The following is a 13271-nucleotide window of genomic DNA, read 5'->3' as shown; positions in this document are numbered from 1 at the left end:
ATAATTTTCTCTAAAATGGTAAACATTGATCAAATTAGCTCTTAACATTGCATTTCTTGAAATGGTAACATATAAAAAAAATTCCTTCAATTAAACTCAACAGCTGAGCATGACATGCACATTAAATAAGAGTACTGATATTTGATCAACTCTTTTGGTACAACTTTTGGGATAACCTTGTTGTTTTCTCTTCTCATTGGTCAAAAATAATAAAGATAGAAAAAGTTAAAGAGAGAATAAGAAAATAATGTGAGTATGAGAGCAAAAGTTGTACAAATATCATTTCTCTTAAAATAAAGATGTGATAGTCCACGTGAATTCGATGTAGTTGATACATCTCAGAGGACAAAATTGTTATTTAAAATTTGTTGGATAAAAGGTTAGGACTTATTTTTTTTTCTTTTCCAATTGTGTTATTTTAACCAAAATTCAATAAAAAATCATATCAAGTGACATGACAACAACACTTTCGTTCTTCAGATGTGGCAGTGAAGTAGAGTCGACGTCAAGTGTCACATGTTCATTTAATATATTATATCATTCTCTTTAACGATTCAATGTAATACACACATATACTTGACATGTACAATTTTATGGACTAAATAGTTATAAATTCATAGACTTAATTGTCTATTTACACAATGAATAATAATATCTATCGAGATATTAATCAAGAATTTCTATAATTTTGTGATATTAACCTATACTATTGCGTGAATGAAATTTTTTTTTTTTGTCAAGTAGTCTAGTGGCTAGAGCTCACACAATTAAATTGTGGAGTGTCCGGAGTTCGAACCCTGGCCCCTGCATATAATATGCAATATCCCTACCAACTGAGGTAAGATCACAATGAAATTCTAATGCATTAAAAAACTGAAAATTTCAAATAGTGCACTAATCCTTACTTTTATCTCGTTTTGTTTCATTATTCTCCAAACACCTTTGTTCTTATTTTAATTTTGGAACCTTTAATGTTATTTTTTAGTTTAAGGGTCGAACTATATATCATATGACATAGAAGACGATTTTGCTTTACTAATCAATAATGGTAAAAAAGTGTCATTTTAAAAAAACAATCCAAAATAATTTCTAATTGGTGAGTGTTTCTTTTGACATTCATTAACACTCTTCAACTTCACGAAACCTATATCATTACGTGAGTTAGCTTTCATGGTTTGGAAACACAAGTGTCCAATCTTAGGCGTGAAATAAAGGTTAACCCCAACTCACCATCTTTGCATAAGGATACAAAAAAAATAATACACATAATTAATTTTTAATTAAAACACTTAATTGAACATGTGTAATTATAAAATGGGTTTTAGTCATTTAGTTTGGTGGTGTGACATAGAAGCTAAAGGGTGGAAGTACCTAAAAAGTGCTTAAAAGGTTGAAACTACAAATCAAAGAAGAAAATAAGCAGGTAGAAGTAGGGGGGTTGGGATATTAGATTAGGAGTTAGGAGTGAGAAGTGGTGATGCAGTTATGTGTTATTTATTTAAGGAGCAAAGGCATAAAGCCAAATTAATATCTATACAATTAACCAATAACTGTCCACCTAGCGCATTTCTGTCATATTACATCAGTTAGTTGGAACAGTCCAACTTTCTTAAATTGACTACTTAGCATTATGAAACGTTAGTAATAATATAATTTCTTTTATAAGGAATTCCGGCAGTTTAATTTAATTTATTTATTTTCATAAATCAATTATGTATACGAGCAATTGTAAAGATTAATTTTATGATGGCACATGTGATGGTGGAACTGACTCTAGCCAAAGATTTTAAATCATTTACAATACAATTGAGAACTTTAATTTTAAATATTTATGTGTTAGAAAAAAAAAAAAGTCAATTAAATTAGATTAGATACATCAATTTTTATTGATTCAATTTTCTTTTATGTATGAAAGCAGATGAAGTACTCTATTCTTTCAACTCAGCATTTTTTTTTTAAAATATTAAATGTGTTTAACCAATAATTTTTTTTAGCAAACCCAATAATTATATATCATGCATCAATTAGTCTATATTATTATATTTTATTATTTTAATATTAAAATAGCGAGAGACCCGCATAGAGAGATAGATGGAAGAGAGAGGATTTAAAGTAGTACATCAAGTCAATAAGCTCTATTCTATTTGGTCTTGGTGCTCTTCATTTTTACGTATGGGCTCATTGATTAAGTTGAAAGTGATACATTTTATCACATTTTCTCGTTTGCTTAGACAAATTAAATAAAAAATTAGATATATTTGCAAATATCAATTAAGTTGTATTAATAAGGATAAAAATATACATATTTATCAATTAAGTGATATACTAAATTAAGTAACTTGAAATGACGTGAATTGGAAGGTAGAATGGTGTTATAGTGAGGAATGATGCTTGGATCACACGCAAGTCACGTGGTCCTATTTTCTTCAATGTATGAAATGGATTTTCGCGTAGTTAAGGAAAAAGAACTAAAGCAAAGTGAGGCCAATATAAATACACGTAGGCTGAAACACGTGCGTGTAAAGAGACTTATTAAGTCTATAAATCACGTTTTATATGTGAGGATTGAGTGATGACGATTTCCATTTCCATATTTTGTATGGTACAACTTGAAGTCCCATGAAACACTCTCCAAATAGTACTTTTAAATTTTAATAAAATAGAACTAGACTCTCATAATATGGTGATCTAAGGTTAAATTCTAGTTGAAAATTGCATCTAAACTTTAATTAGCGTTGCTCTGGTGCCAATTTGTGTTAACTAATTTAGCTTCTTAAAAAAAGAAGTTTAATTACTGTTGAAAAGAAGTATATGTATTTAATATATGATTGTGTATTGAATATGATTTACCTTTAACAATAAAGAAAATTTATGAAAAACTGAAGAAAAGGAAATTGAACTCGTTTCTATGCACAAGTTAAATAAACAATGTACATGTATCAACTAACGTGAGTTGGAAGGTAGAATGGTGTTATAGCTAGAAAAGAGTATGAACTTGATTGTAAGTAATTTGAAGATGAGAGAAAATGAAAGGCTTGCTAGGTACCGCATAACATCCTTGATAATTCCTATACTTAGAAAATAGAAACATAGAAAAATAGTTTTTTTTTCTTCATGAAATTCAAATTGAAAATTAAAAATTATACTTTTGTTGGGGAGTCTAAAGCATCTTCGTAGCATCAAAAGGAATGTTCCATAACAAAAAGAGAACGAAACATTACCTCTTTTCTAAACTTTGAGAAGAATAGATATATGAGTTATCTTTATTATATATATTCAACATTTAATTCATTCATTTCATTAAAAGAAAAACATTTAATTCATTTATAGTTAACGTGGACAAAATTACTTACACTTAAATTCAACTATCTACTCTCAAGTGTGACACTACGACTTTCCTAAATTTTAAGACAATAAATATAAGAGTTTGTAATACTTATATTTTTAAGGAGGGAGTCGTGTAATTTGAGTCGTGTAATTTAATTAACAAGGGAAAAAAAACCACCTCTCAACTCAAACTAAAAAATACAAACATGATAAGAATAAGTGAAATATGCAAAATATATATATAAAAAGAAAACTTAGATAATGATATTGCTTGATTTGTAGCTTGACCATATTGTTGCTTAGTTAGTGAAATCAAAGAAAAAGGCACAAAAGTATGATACTTTGCTCTCTCTCTCGTCCAATAATAATGGAGTTCATGAGCCGACAAATGAAAATGTGTAGTAGAAGAATAGAATGACGTTTCATGTTTGCTTTGACGTTCCGTTATGGTATGGTGTGGTGCCAAGTGCTCTTAAACAAGATCCAAAACCAAAGGAAAAAAGGTTCATCCCTTTTGTCCCTTACTCAATGGCTAGGGTCGAGAGAGGGACCCTAAATTAAATTACATCAAAGTGGTAACTATGTCCCTCTCTTTCTCACACACGCACACAAAGTAAAGGGGAATCATTAAAAAGAGTACAAATAATCACCATGCCCTTCATTGCTTTCTTTCAATCATTTTTTAACAGAAAATTATGGAGCTTGGCCAACAAGGTGGTTGATGAAATAACATAAATACTAATAAAAATCGAATTAAAAAAAAATAACAATCAAACTTAGGTTCATTTTTTTACATTTGGTGTTTTGTTAGGGACGTTTATGGTGTTTTTTCTCTTTTCTGAAAGGGTTTTTGGTGTTGTTGTTCACTTAGAGCCTGTTTGAAATAGTTTTTGTTTTCAGTTTTTGAAATATACAAATCCTCTTCTCACAATAGTTATCCTTTTACATGTTTTAGTTTTAGTTCCTAAAACTAAAAAATTCAAAACTGTAATTTTAAAAAAATAGTTTAGCAAAAAAGTTTTTAATTTTCAAATTTTTAAAAATTAAAAAAGAGTTTTTGGGAAGTGTTTCAAACAGGCTCGTTTGTAATTCTCGTTGGTTTATAGTTAACTTTCTGTTTGGGTTAATTGAAGTAGCCAGCGTTAAAACACTTTCAGTTACAAACTCATTCCTCAGTTAACCCCAGTGGCGGTTAACTGCTACTCGCTACCAATGACAGTTAACTACTGCTGCCCCAACGGTAGTAAAGAGCCGCTAAGTTTATGGTGTGCTGACATGACTGTTTTTTTAAGCCCCTAAACTTGGATTTTTTTTTTCATACATTAATTCAATAATAGCATTCATTCATTCATTATAAGCTGCATGTCTTAGAAAGATCATTTCCAAAATAAATCGTAAATAAAAAAACACAAATACGCAAAAATTAAATCAACTCTAAAACAATAAAAAAAAAAAATCAAGTTCTAATTTATAGTTTAATTTTATCTCCGTTTAAATAGGGCAATTCAAGAAGCATTACATTCTCCCTAAGGTAGAATGTAATATATTCTACCTAACGAGCTATATAGATTCTCACATCAAATTCTTTCGTATAAGACGAGTAATGTCGAGAAAGTAGCATTCTAATATATTCTTTTGAATTTAATCCTACTACCCTGTCAACTGACAAGTTTCAAATGACAGAGAAACATGATCAAGCTAAAAAAAAACATCTTGGAAATGAATTCCCTCTCGACATCATCTTCTTATAGGAAGGAATTTAATGCGAGAATCTATACATCTTGTTAGTTAGAATTCAAAATGTGTTCTCTTCATCTTTTTGAGTTTTCAAAAGATTGACAAACCGTTACACTAAGTATAAGACACTTTAATGGTAACATTTTCACCAAACAAACAAGAATTAAATTAAAATCCAACAAAATAATGACACAACATAATGATACAACCTAATCTTTATCTGGCCGAATCAAACTCTTGAGAATATCTTCATAAGGTCTCATTAACGAGACATCCAACTCGATCGGTAATGTAGTGATGTGCTGACTAAATATAAAGAACACGCTCCTCATGTCGTCGTCGTTCTTGACCATCATCTAGTTGAACTGCAATCTCCCAATTGGATCGATCGATGAACGTCGATACCCAACTCCGTCCACCCTTCTTGTGTCTCTGTGGTTGAGTCGTCGGTTTATTTGGTCTAGGTGATCCTTCAAATCTACTGACGTGACATCTACCCAAACGCTGAATAGATTGGGCTTTCCACCATTGTAGTATACTGCACCTAAATTCGTGTTCAGATCTACTGGATAAATATGCATTGGTTCAGATCTACACCATAAAAAAAAATTAAAAACAATCAATGAAAAACTCATTCAAACATTTCATTAAACACTTAAAGTGCAAAATATACGTAAACCCTAAAACTAAAAACCAAAACATAAACATATAAACATTTACTACCAAAAAAATAATCAAAATTTACATAAACCCTAAAACTAAAACATTTCTAATTTAAGAGGAAAAATGTAACATATAAACATAAAATGTCAATGGTAATGGATTATGAAAACTTACTTGTTTTTGAGTGAGGCTGATTTGAATTTGAAGAGATTTGGTGTTGGATGATTTGAGAGAGTTTTAGAGATCGAGTTTTGTGAAATGGATTAAATGGGTTGTTGTTTCATGTTTAAAGAAACGCAACGGCAGTTAGCTGTCGTCAGATTAGTACAAGTTAACTGTCGTTAAATACGGAACGACAGTTAACTTCTACCGGAGTTAATATGGGAAATTTCATGTGGAAATGAACAAAAATCAAAGAGAGAAGAGCAATTTTCTTGAATTTTGCTCTTCACCCAGCACAAAACACTCGCACCCTGCAGCCATGCCCAAAATGCCCCTGCGCTAATTAACTAGCGCAAGTGTAAACTAGTGCGCACGTTAAGTGGCGTAAAGTGGCTATTTTTTTTTTATTTATTCTAAAATATTTTATTTACTTTATTCTAAATTATTTGGTCACTTTATTCTAATTTATTTATGCACTTAAAATAAATTCGATATTATTTTAATTCAATTTTTATTCTAATTTATTTATTCGTTAAATACAAAATTAGAAAATAAAATCGATTTTATTTATTCAATATTTATTAATTCAATACATAATCATAAACATAAAATAAATGCAAAAATAAATACAAATAAAAAACAAAATTAATAAATATAACTCTCATTTTATTAATATGATTCAAACAATACAATAATTAATACATATATTTTACCCTCTTCGGTATATACCAATAGCTCTTAGGCAAAGTAGTGATCCGTCCTGTTGGGGAAAACGACAACAAGATCCCTTGAGTTAAATTTAAATTTGGTTCCTTTTATACCCCCATGATGATTCTTTTTACCCACGGTAAAAAGATTTTGGGAGTAAAAGGAAGCAAACCTAATTTTACCTCAAGGGATGATGTCTTTTTCCCCAACCTAACGGACTACTACTTCCCTCAAAAGCCACCGGTATTTACCTAAAGGGGTATAAAGACCCTAGAGACTATAGAAACAAAGAAGAAGAAGAAGAAGAGAAAGAGGGGGAGAGAGTGGGAGGAGAAAATGTGAGGAAAAGAGAAAGTATTTGAGGGTTTTTGTAGGTGGTATAAGGTAGATAGCACTTAATGAGGTCCAATAAGGTGTGAAAAACTTAAAAAAAAAAAAAAAAAAAACTTGTAAAAACCAATCAAAAGCATTGACCACCGTCCCAAAAACGTTTGTGCTTCAGTTTTTACCACCAACTAACTTGCATAAGTTAACTCGCGTAAAGACTTAGTGGTGCGTGACTTAAGTCACGCAGAGCTTGTGAGGTGCGTGAGTTAAGTCACGCAGCGTGATGTGCTGGGTGAAGAGCAAAATTCAATTTTCTTTAGCCAAAGCTTGGAACTGGATCTTTCATACCTGTGTACAGTTTCAAAGCCCGATAGAACATCTAGATCAAGCCTAATTCGTTCCTTACTTCCTTTACATTTTTGTAAGTTTCTTTTTCCTACCCCTATCTCTAATCCTTCCCACCCCCACAATTTCCCATAATACTAATTTTATCTTTTTTTTTTACATAAAATATTTTCTTTTATTTAAGGATTTTTTGTTTTGGATTAAAAACCATTAAATTTTTTGATATTCGATGATTTAGCGATTTTATAAAAAAGAAGAATTCATTTTGTGTTTGTTTATTGTATTAAAATTATTTTATTTTTTTTTGAAATATAATTTTAGTTTGTTTGAATACAACTATATAAAAATTGCCTCCATTTTTTGCACTTATTTTTTTTCTCCTATAAAAATCACATTAAAAAAAATAGTCATTTAAGAGTATTGCGTCTATTTGTTACAATTTTTATTTTTTAAATTCAGAATTTAAAAAAAATCAAAAAACTACTTCAAATTAGAAGTTGTTAAGAGTAACTTCTAAATAAAAATTAGATTTACTTTAAAGGAGAGAAAATAAGTTTCAAAAGTGTTTTTGTAATGATATTTTTCTTAAAAAAAATCTATAACAAACAACCCTCTTATTTCCCTAAGTTTTCAATTTCAAGACCATGGAGGAAACTAGACTTACTTCAAGGGGAAGCAAAGTCAAATTCTTTACATCCAAATCAAAGACCAAGTGGTTTTCTACCAAGTGTGTATCGTTTTACATGAACCTCTTCTTTATAGTATGGGCATGCCCATTATTAAAATCGTTTGAATTTGCATGTATTAAATCCAAACAAAAAATTTAGAAAGACTAAAACAAAACAAAAATCACTATTTTGAGAAAATCATATTTAAACATATTCCAATATATTAAACTTTTATTTTAACTTTATGGTTCTTAGAAGAAGGTCGAGTCTTGGTAATCGGGAACTCTTGTGGAAATTAAATAAAGTTTGGTCAATGATGATTTGAGCCTATGAAACATTGATACATTCATATACACAACACTAAAAATCAACAAAGATAAAAATTTGAGAAACAAGAATAATTAAATATAACTACATACATAAGTATTGTGTCAATGCGACATTGACATGTATCCGACTCTAGACGTGCCCTCAACATTACATATATTTCAACTATTATTCAAACTGAGATTCCATAAATTATAAAACATTAACCGAAAATTCATTAACCATTCGAACCTAGCAAATTATTCTACATGTCAAATGGGTTATAAAAGGTAAAAGACAATGAAGATGCCCCTCTCTTTTTCTTTATCCTTTTCTCACACAGTTTATCTTAACTTAATCTCTTTTTTACGTATCTTTTAACCACTCTCAGACGATTTTCTTGACTCCTTTTTTCGTTTCCCACAAGCTACTACCATTTGGTACACAACTGCTACTATATCTCTCTTCTTTTATCTTCTTCCCATTGTTATTTTCTCTTTGGGATTTAGCTTTATCAACAACCATTAGAAAAATTGTAAAGACATTATTAACATTAATATAGAAAATATAATCAACTATAGATATTTGTATGAAGTATGGTAGAGCTCAACAAAACGAAGGAAAAAATAAAATGAGAGAAATATTGATGTTATAATGAAGATGATTACAATGAATGTATGATCACTTTATAAAGTGATCCTAAATTATATAACCAAGAATCAACCAATAAAAATAGGAAAAAGCTAATGTGCACGAGAACAAATTTGTGGGAAACACACGAATGTATTTTTTTATTTTTTTTTGTAATTGAGTCTGTTTGAATTTTTATTTGAATCCAAATAACCAATATAATATCCTATATATGATTGTTTATGAGAATTTGAGAAATCACAAACACCTTTGTCTTATAGGGGTGCCTTTTCAAATCACTTTGGCTTGCATGGTGCATCTAGACTGGTGTGTCAAACGGTGAGGTACACAAGTCAAAAAAATGTATACTTCTTTAAATGTTTGGTTTATCTTAGTTTGTCTTGTATTTAAGAAGAAGAAAAAATGTAAGCTAGCATCAATTAAAAGAGAATTTCACATATCGAGCAATTTGTGTGCACAAACTGTCGTACCATATAGCAAGGTTCATCAAAATAACTTGTAACTACCATAAACAATATTCCGCTACATCTCTTGTTCAAAAAATAATATTCCGCTACATCTAACAAATCTCAAACTATCTTTAACAATCTGATAACAAAATTTCTCGAGTTGAGAGGTGGGGAAAAATTCAGCTCAACTTATTTTTTGAAAAAAATGATATGTCAGTGTCGTGCACCACCACATGTCGGACTCCAGACTCGCCTTCAATGCAAAATGTCGGTACTACATTTTTTTAGCCCGACTGAAGGAGAGAAAATAATCAAAAAATGAGAGACTGCTATGAAGTTATCACTTTGTGAGCTAGCTACTCTACTGAAGAGTTGGGATTGTTGATTTTAGGGCTTCCATTGGTATTGTTACTTGATGTAACATTGCCATTACTGTTATTAGCTATTGTACCGTTACCATTATTGCTAGTACCGTTGTTATTGTTTGGCTGCGCCGCCCCAATAATTGAAGTAATAGCAGCTGCTAAAGCTGCAGTGAAGTTAGGATCAGCTGCAATAGCATTAACTGTGTCAGCAAGGTTCTGTGGTGTCTGCTGAGAACTGTTTGCTGCATCTTGAGACATTTGAAGTCCTGAAAATTTTGATTGGTTCAACAATGTCTGACCAAAAACCTGAGGCAGAAAATTTTGAGGGAAGGGAAATTGGAACTGGTTTGAGTGGTTATTAGGGAACTGGTTTTGATTTGGTGACTGAGTTAGGTCCAATGTAACAGTTGGAAATGGAGCTGATGCTGAGATAGTTGCTATGCTTGAAGAATAAGGAAGGATTGCTCTTGTGAGGTAATTTGGGTTCATTAGTCCATCTGCACTTGTCATTGGTCCTGACAGCAACATTCTTGCAGCTGATGATGTTGTTTGTACCATTTCCATAGCTGCTGGAGGCAAAGCATGAATGTGGTGTCCTTCATATGTTGTGATAAGTATTGTTTTGTCTTCAGCACACCTTTGTACCTGTGCAAATTATGTTACATGTCTTAGATTTTGATGTCTAGTTAGACACAAACAGCTTGATAACTTTAATTCGGGTTTTATAAAAAAAAGATTCACGACGGTGACCTAGGATGCGAGGGTGACAACGTGGTTTTTTACATCTCTAAGTTTGCAGTGCTACTGCAACTAAGGTCGCATCCGCTGCATTTGAGTGTGATTTTGCGTAGTATCAAGAATTGTGACCCGACTTTGGTCGTTACTTCATTTTAATATTTTGACTCCAACCTACCTCATTAGGGGTCTGTTTTAGGTTGATTTATTTGGACTTATCTACTAGTACAAAGACTTATGAGACTATTTGGGATAGCTTATGACACGTCCATAAGCTCTTTTCAGGTAATTTCTATGAACTTTTTCATGATAGCTAATGAAAAAAACTTATAACTTATATGAAAACAGTTTGACTTTATTTTATTTTCTGTTATAGAAATAGTCTATACATAAGCACTTATATGATAAGTGCTTAATAAAACTGTTAATCCAAACACGATCTAGGTTTGAAATGTTGAAGAATGAAACATGTGCCATGACTGATTTGACGTTATTGTATACTTATATATCCTAGCTAAATCAATCTCAAACTCATGACATTTTTTAGTAGAAGTACATGAGCTATGCAACATAATTTGCAACTTATTTAGTTGAGCATGCATATAAGGTCAATGGCAGAGTAAAACTTGACAGAGTTTAGAACTCAAAACAGGAAATTATGTTTGAGAATGACCATGACATACGATAAAAGTACCGGTGTCACTAACTATTATAACTAACTTTTATATCGGATAACATACCTGTTTTCTCACCGGACAACCTAAAGCCATGGTGCATCGATAATAAGCTCGAGGACACGGGTTTCCTTTCGCCATTTTCTGTCCGTACTTTCTCCATTGACACCCATCATTGATCTGATACAAAAGAATAAAAACTTTAGCATCATATAAAAGCCAAAACAAAAATTTCATTCTTCTAACTAAAATGTGAAATTGAAGTACCATGTTAGCCTCGGATCGAGCTCGAACTGAAACCCTTGCTTTCCTCATAGTGGCCTCAGCTTGTTCAACATTTGTTTGAGGACTAAAGTTTGCAACATTATTATTATTATTAGCAGCTAAAACTCGATCAGCAGGACTACCGTTTCTCTCATTTCCCCGATCAGATTCCTTTTTGTCATGATCTAACACAAGTTCTTCATCCTTGGAACCTTCCTCATTGTTGTTTGCAAGTGATTTTGACTGATCTTGACTTCTTGGTTCATCAATAGCATCAGAATGATTAGCAGGCAATCCAAGCTCCATAAATTGTCTCGGAACCAAAACTCCACCATTCCCATTTTGTTTCTCCTCATCAAGTTTTCCACCCATCACTTGTTTTTGCTCTTCATTACAATCCTCTACCTTCTTGTCTTGCACCATACTCATCCAATGCATCTGCAATGTGTTGTACTTCCTATTACCCTCATCAAGCATGTTCCTCAGTTGATGATTCTCCACCTTCATTCTCTCAAGCTCAGCTTGAAGAACGACGAGCTGAAAAATAATTTAATTGTACAAACCACTCAATGATTAATAATTCAATTAGGACTTCATCAAATTATTGAATTTATTGTTACATTCTCTACCTCAAGCTTAGCTCTTTTGTCTTCTGAATCACTTGCTATGTCTTCCTCCATCATGGATTGATCATTGCTTGTGTTGGTGGTGAGAAGATTCAAACTAGTCTATATTGAAACATCACATATTCATAAGCATATCACCAATGTCATATATAATATGTGCACAAACATCACTACTAGAAGAAGAAAAAATTAAATAGCAACCAAAATTTAGTAATGAGAAAATTAGTGAAAAATTTTATTTTTTCCCTTCTCCTTTGTTTATGGGAAAATTTGTTTTTTCTTCTTCTCCAATTTAATGTTTTCTAATAGTGATATGATATCTACGGAATATTGAAGGGTTAACTCATTGAATATTCTATGCAAATTCTAAATTGTAATCTGCAAATATTTTAATTAGAAGTCTAAGTATGCAATATCAATAACAAATGGCCACAATATCAAGGTCCACATGGTAACCGCAACAACAATTTAAGACCATGGTTTATACAATAGTGACATAATAATATAATATATATTATAAAGAGTGAGTACTCACGTTTACTTTGAATTCCAAGAGAGAAGGATCGGTGTAATGATCATTTATATGATGATGATGAAGATTTAGTGAGGGAGGTGTAGAGGTAGAGGCAGATGCAGATGCAGATGAATGATTGTGATGGTTATTGTTTTGAGAGAAAAAGTCTAGTTCATTGATGATAGGTCTCATTTCATGATCAAATGGTTGATGAGATATTTCATGGTTGACTTGAAATGGAGATTTGTTTTTGTTTTTGTTTTTGTTTTTGTTGTTTGTGGTATCCATTTTGTGACTATATAAGTTTCCACTTGAAGTTTTTGGAGTTGTTGTGTTGAGGAAAAGAGTTGAGAATTCTATTTGTTTATGGTATAAGAAGCTTGAATTTGGATCTGAATCAATGGAGAGTCCAAGGCCTCCACTGGCCATAAATTTCAATGAAATGGAAGAGAGACAAAGGGATATAGACTAGAGAAAGGGAGAGAGGGAGAGAGAGAGAGAGAGATAGTCAATGATGCAATTGGACTCGGCTATCAAATAGGAGAAGTGGCGAACCGAGTCTTCAGAATAATACCATATGTTTTGCGTTGAATATTGTATGTAACATTACATTTGCTTTATTTTAAATATAAATATAAATTATGATAAAAAGTTTAAGCGAATTAGGTCTCGTTCAAGGGGACTAAGGTAAACCTAAAGTTCTCATCTCATCAGTGACAAGGGAAAACCTAAAGTCCTCCTACAATAAAC

The 13271-nt window shown here is 31.5% G+C and overlaps 1 protein-coding gene across 2 annotated transcripts; it reads right to left on the bottom strand.

The window, feature by feature from the left end:
• Positions 1-9341: 9341 nt before the first annotated feature.
• On the bottom strand, positions 9342-13060 carry LOC11414971 (probable WRKY transcription factor 31). 2 transcript variants are annotated; one of them, XM_003596902.4, is made up of 5 exons: positions 12543-13060; positions 12011-12109; positions 11385-11918; positions 11184-11297; positions 9342-10353 (listed from the first exon to the last, which is right to left on the bottom strand). In XM_003596902.4, the coding sequence occupies exons 1-5, from the start codon at positions 12948-12950 to the stop codon at positions 9700-9702; spliced, it is 1809 nt and encodes a 602-aa protein (XP_003596950.1). In that variant the 5' UTR covers positions 12951-13060; the 3' UTR covers positions 9342-9699. The 2 variants fall into 2 exon arrangements, with proteins under 2 accessions (XP_003596950.1, XP_024631569.1); XM_024775801.2 differs by having other exon boundaries at positions 12011-12104; positions 12543-12632.
• Between the last annotated feature and the right edge of the window lie 211 nt (positions 13061-13271).

Source organism: Medicago truncatula, chromosome 2 (assembly GCF_003473485.1).
Source record: "Medicago truncatula cultivar Jemalong A17 chromosome 2, MtrunA17r5.0-ANR, whole genome shotgun sequence".
NCBI classification, from domain to species: Eukaryota; Viridiplantae; Streptophyta; class Magnoliopsida; order Fabales; family Fabaceae; genus Medicago; species Medicago truncatula.
This window is presented reverse-complemented; position numbering and strand designations above follow the sequence as displayed.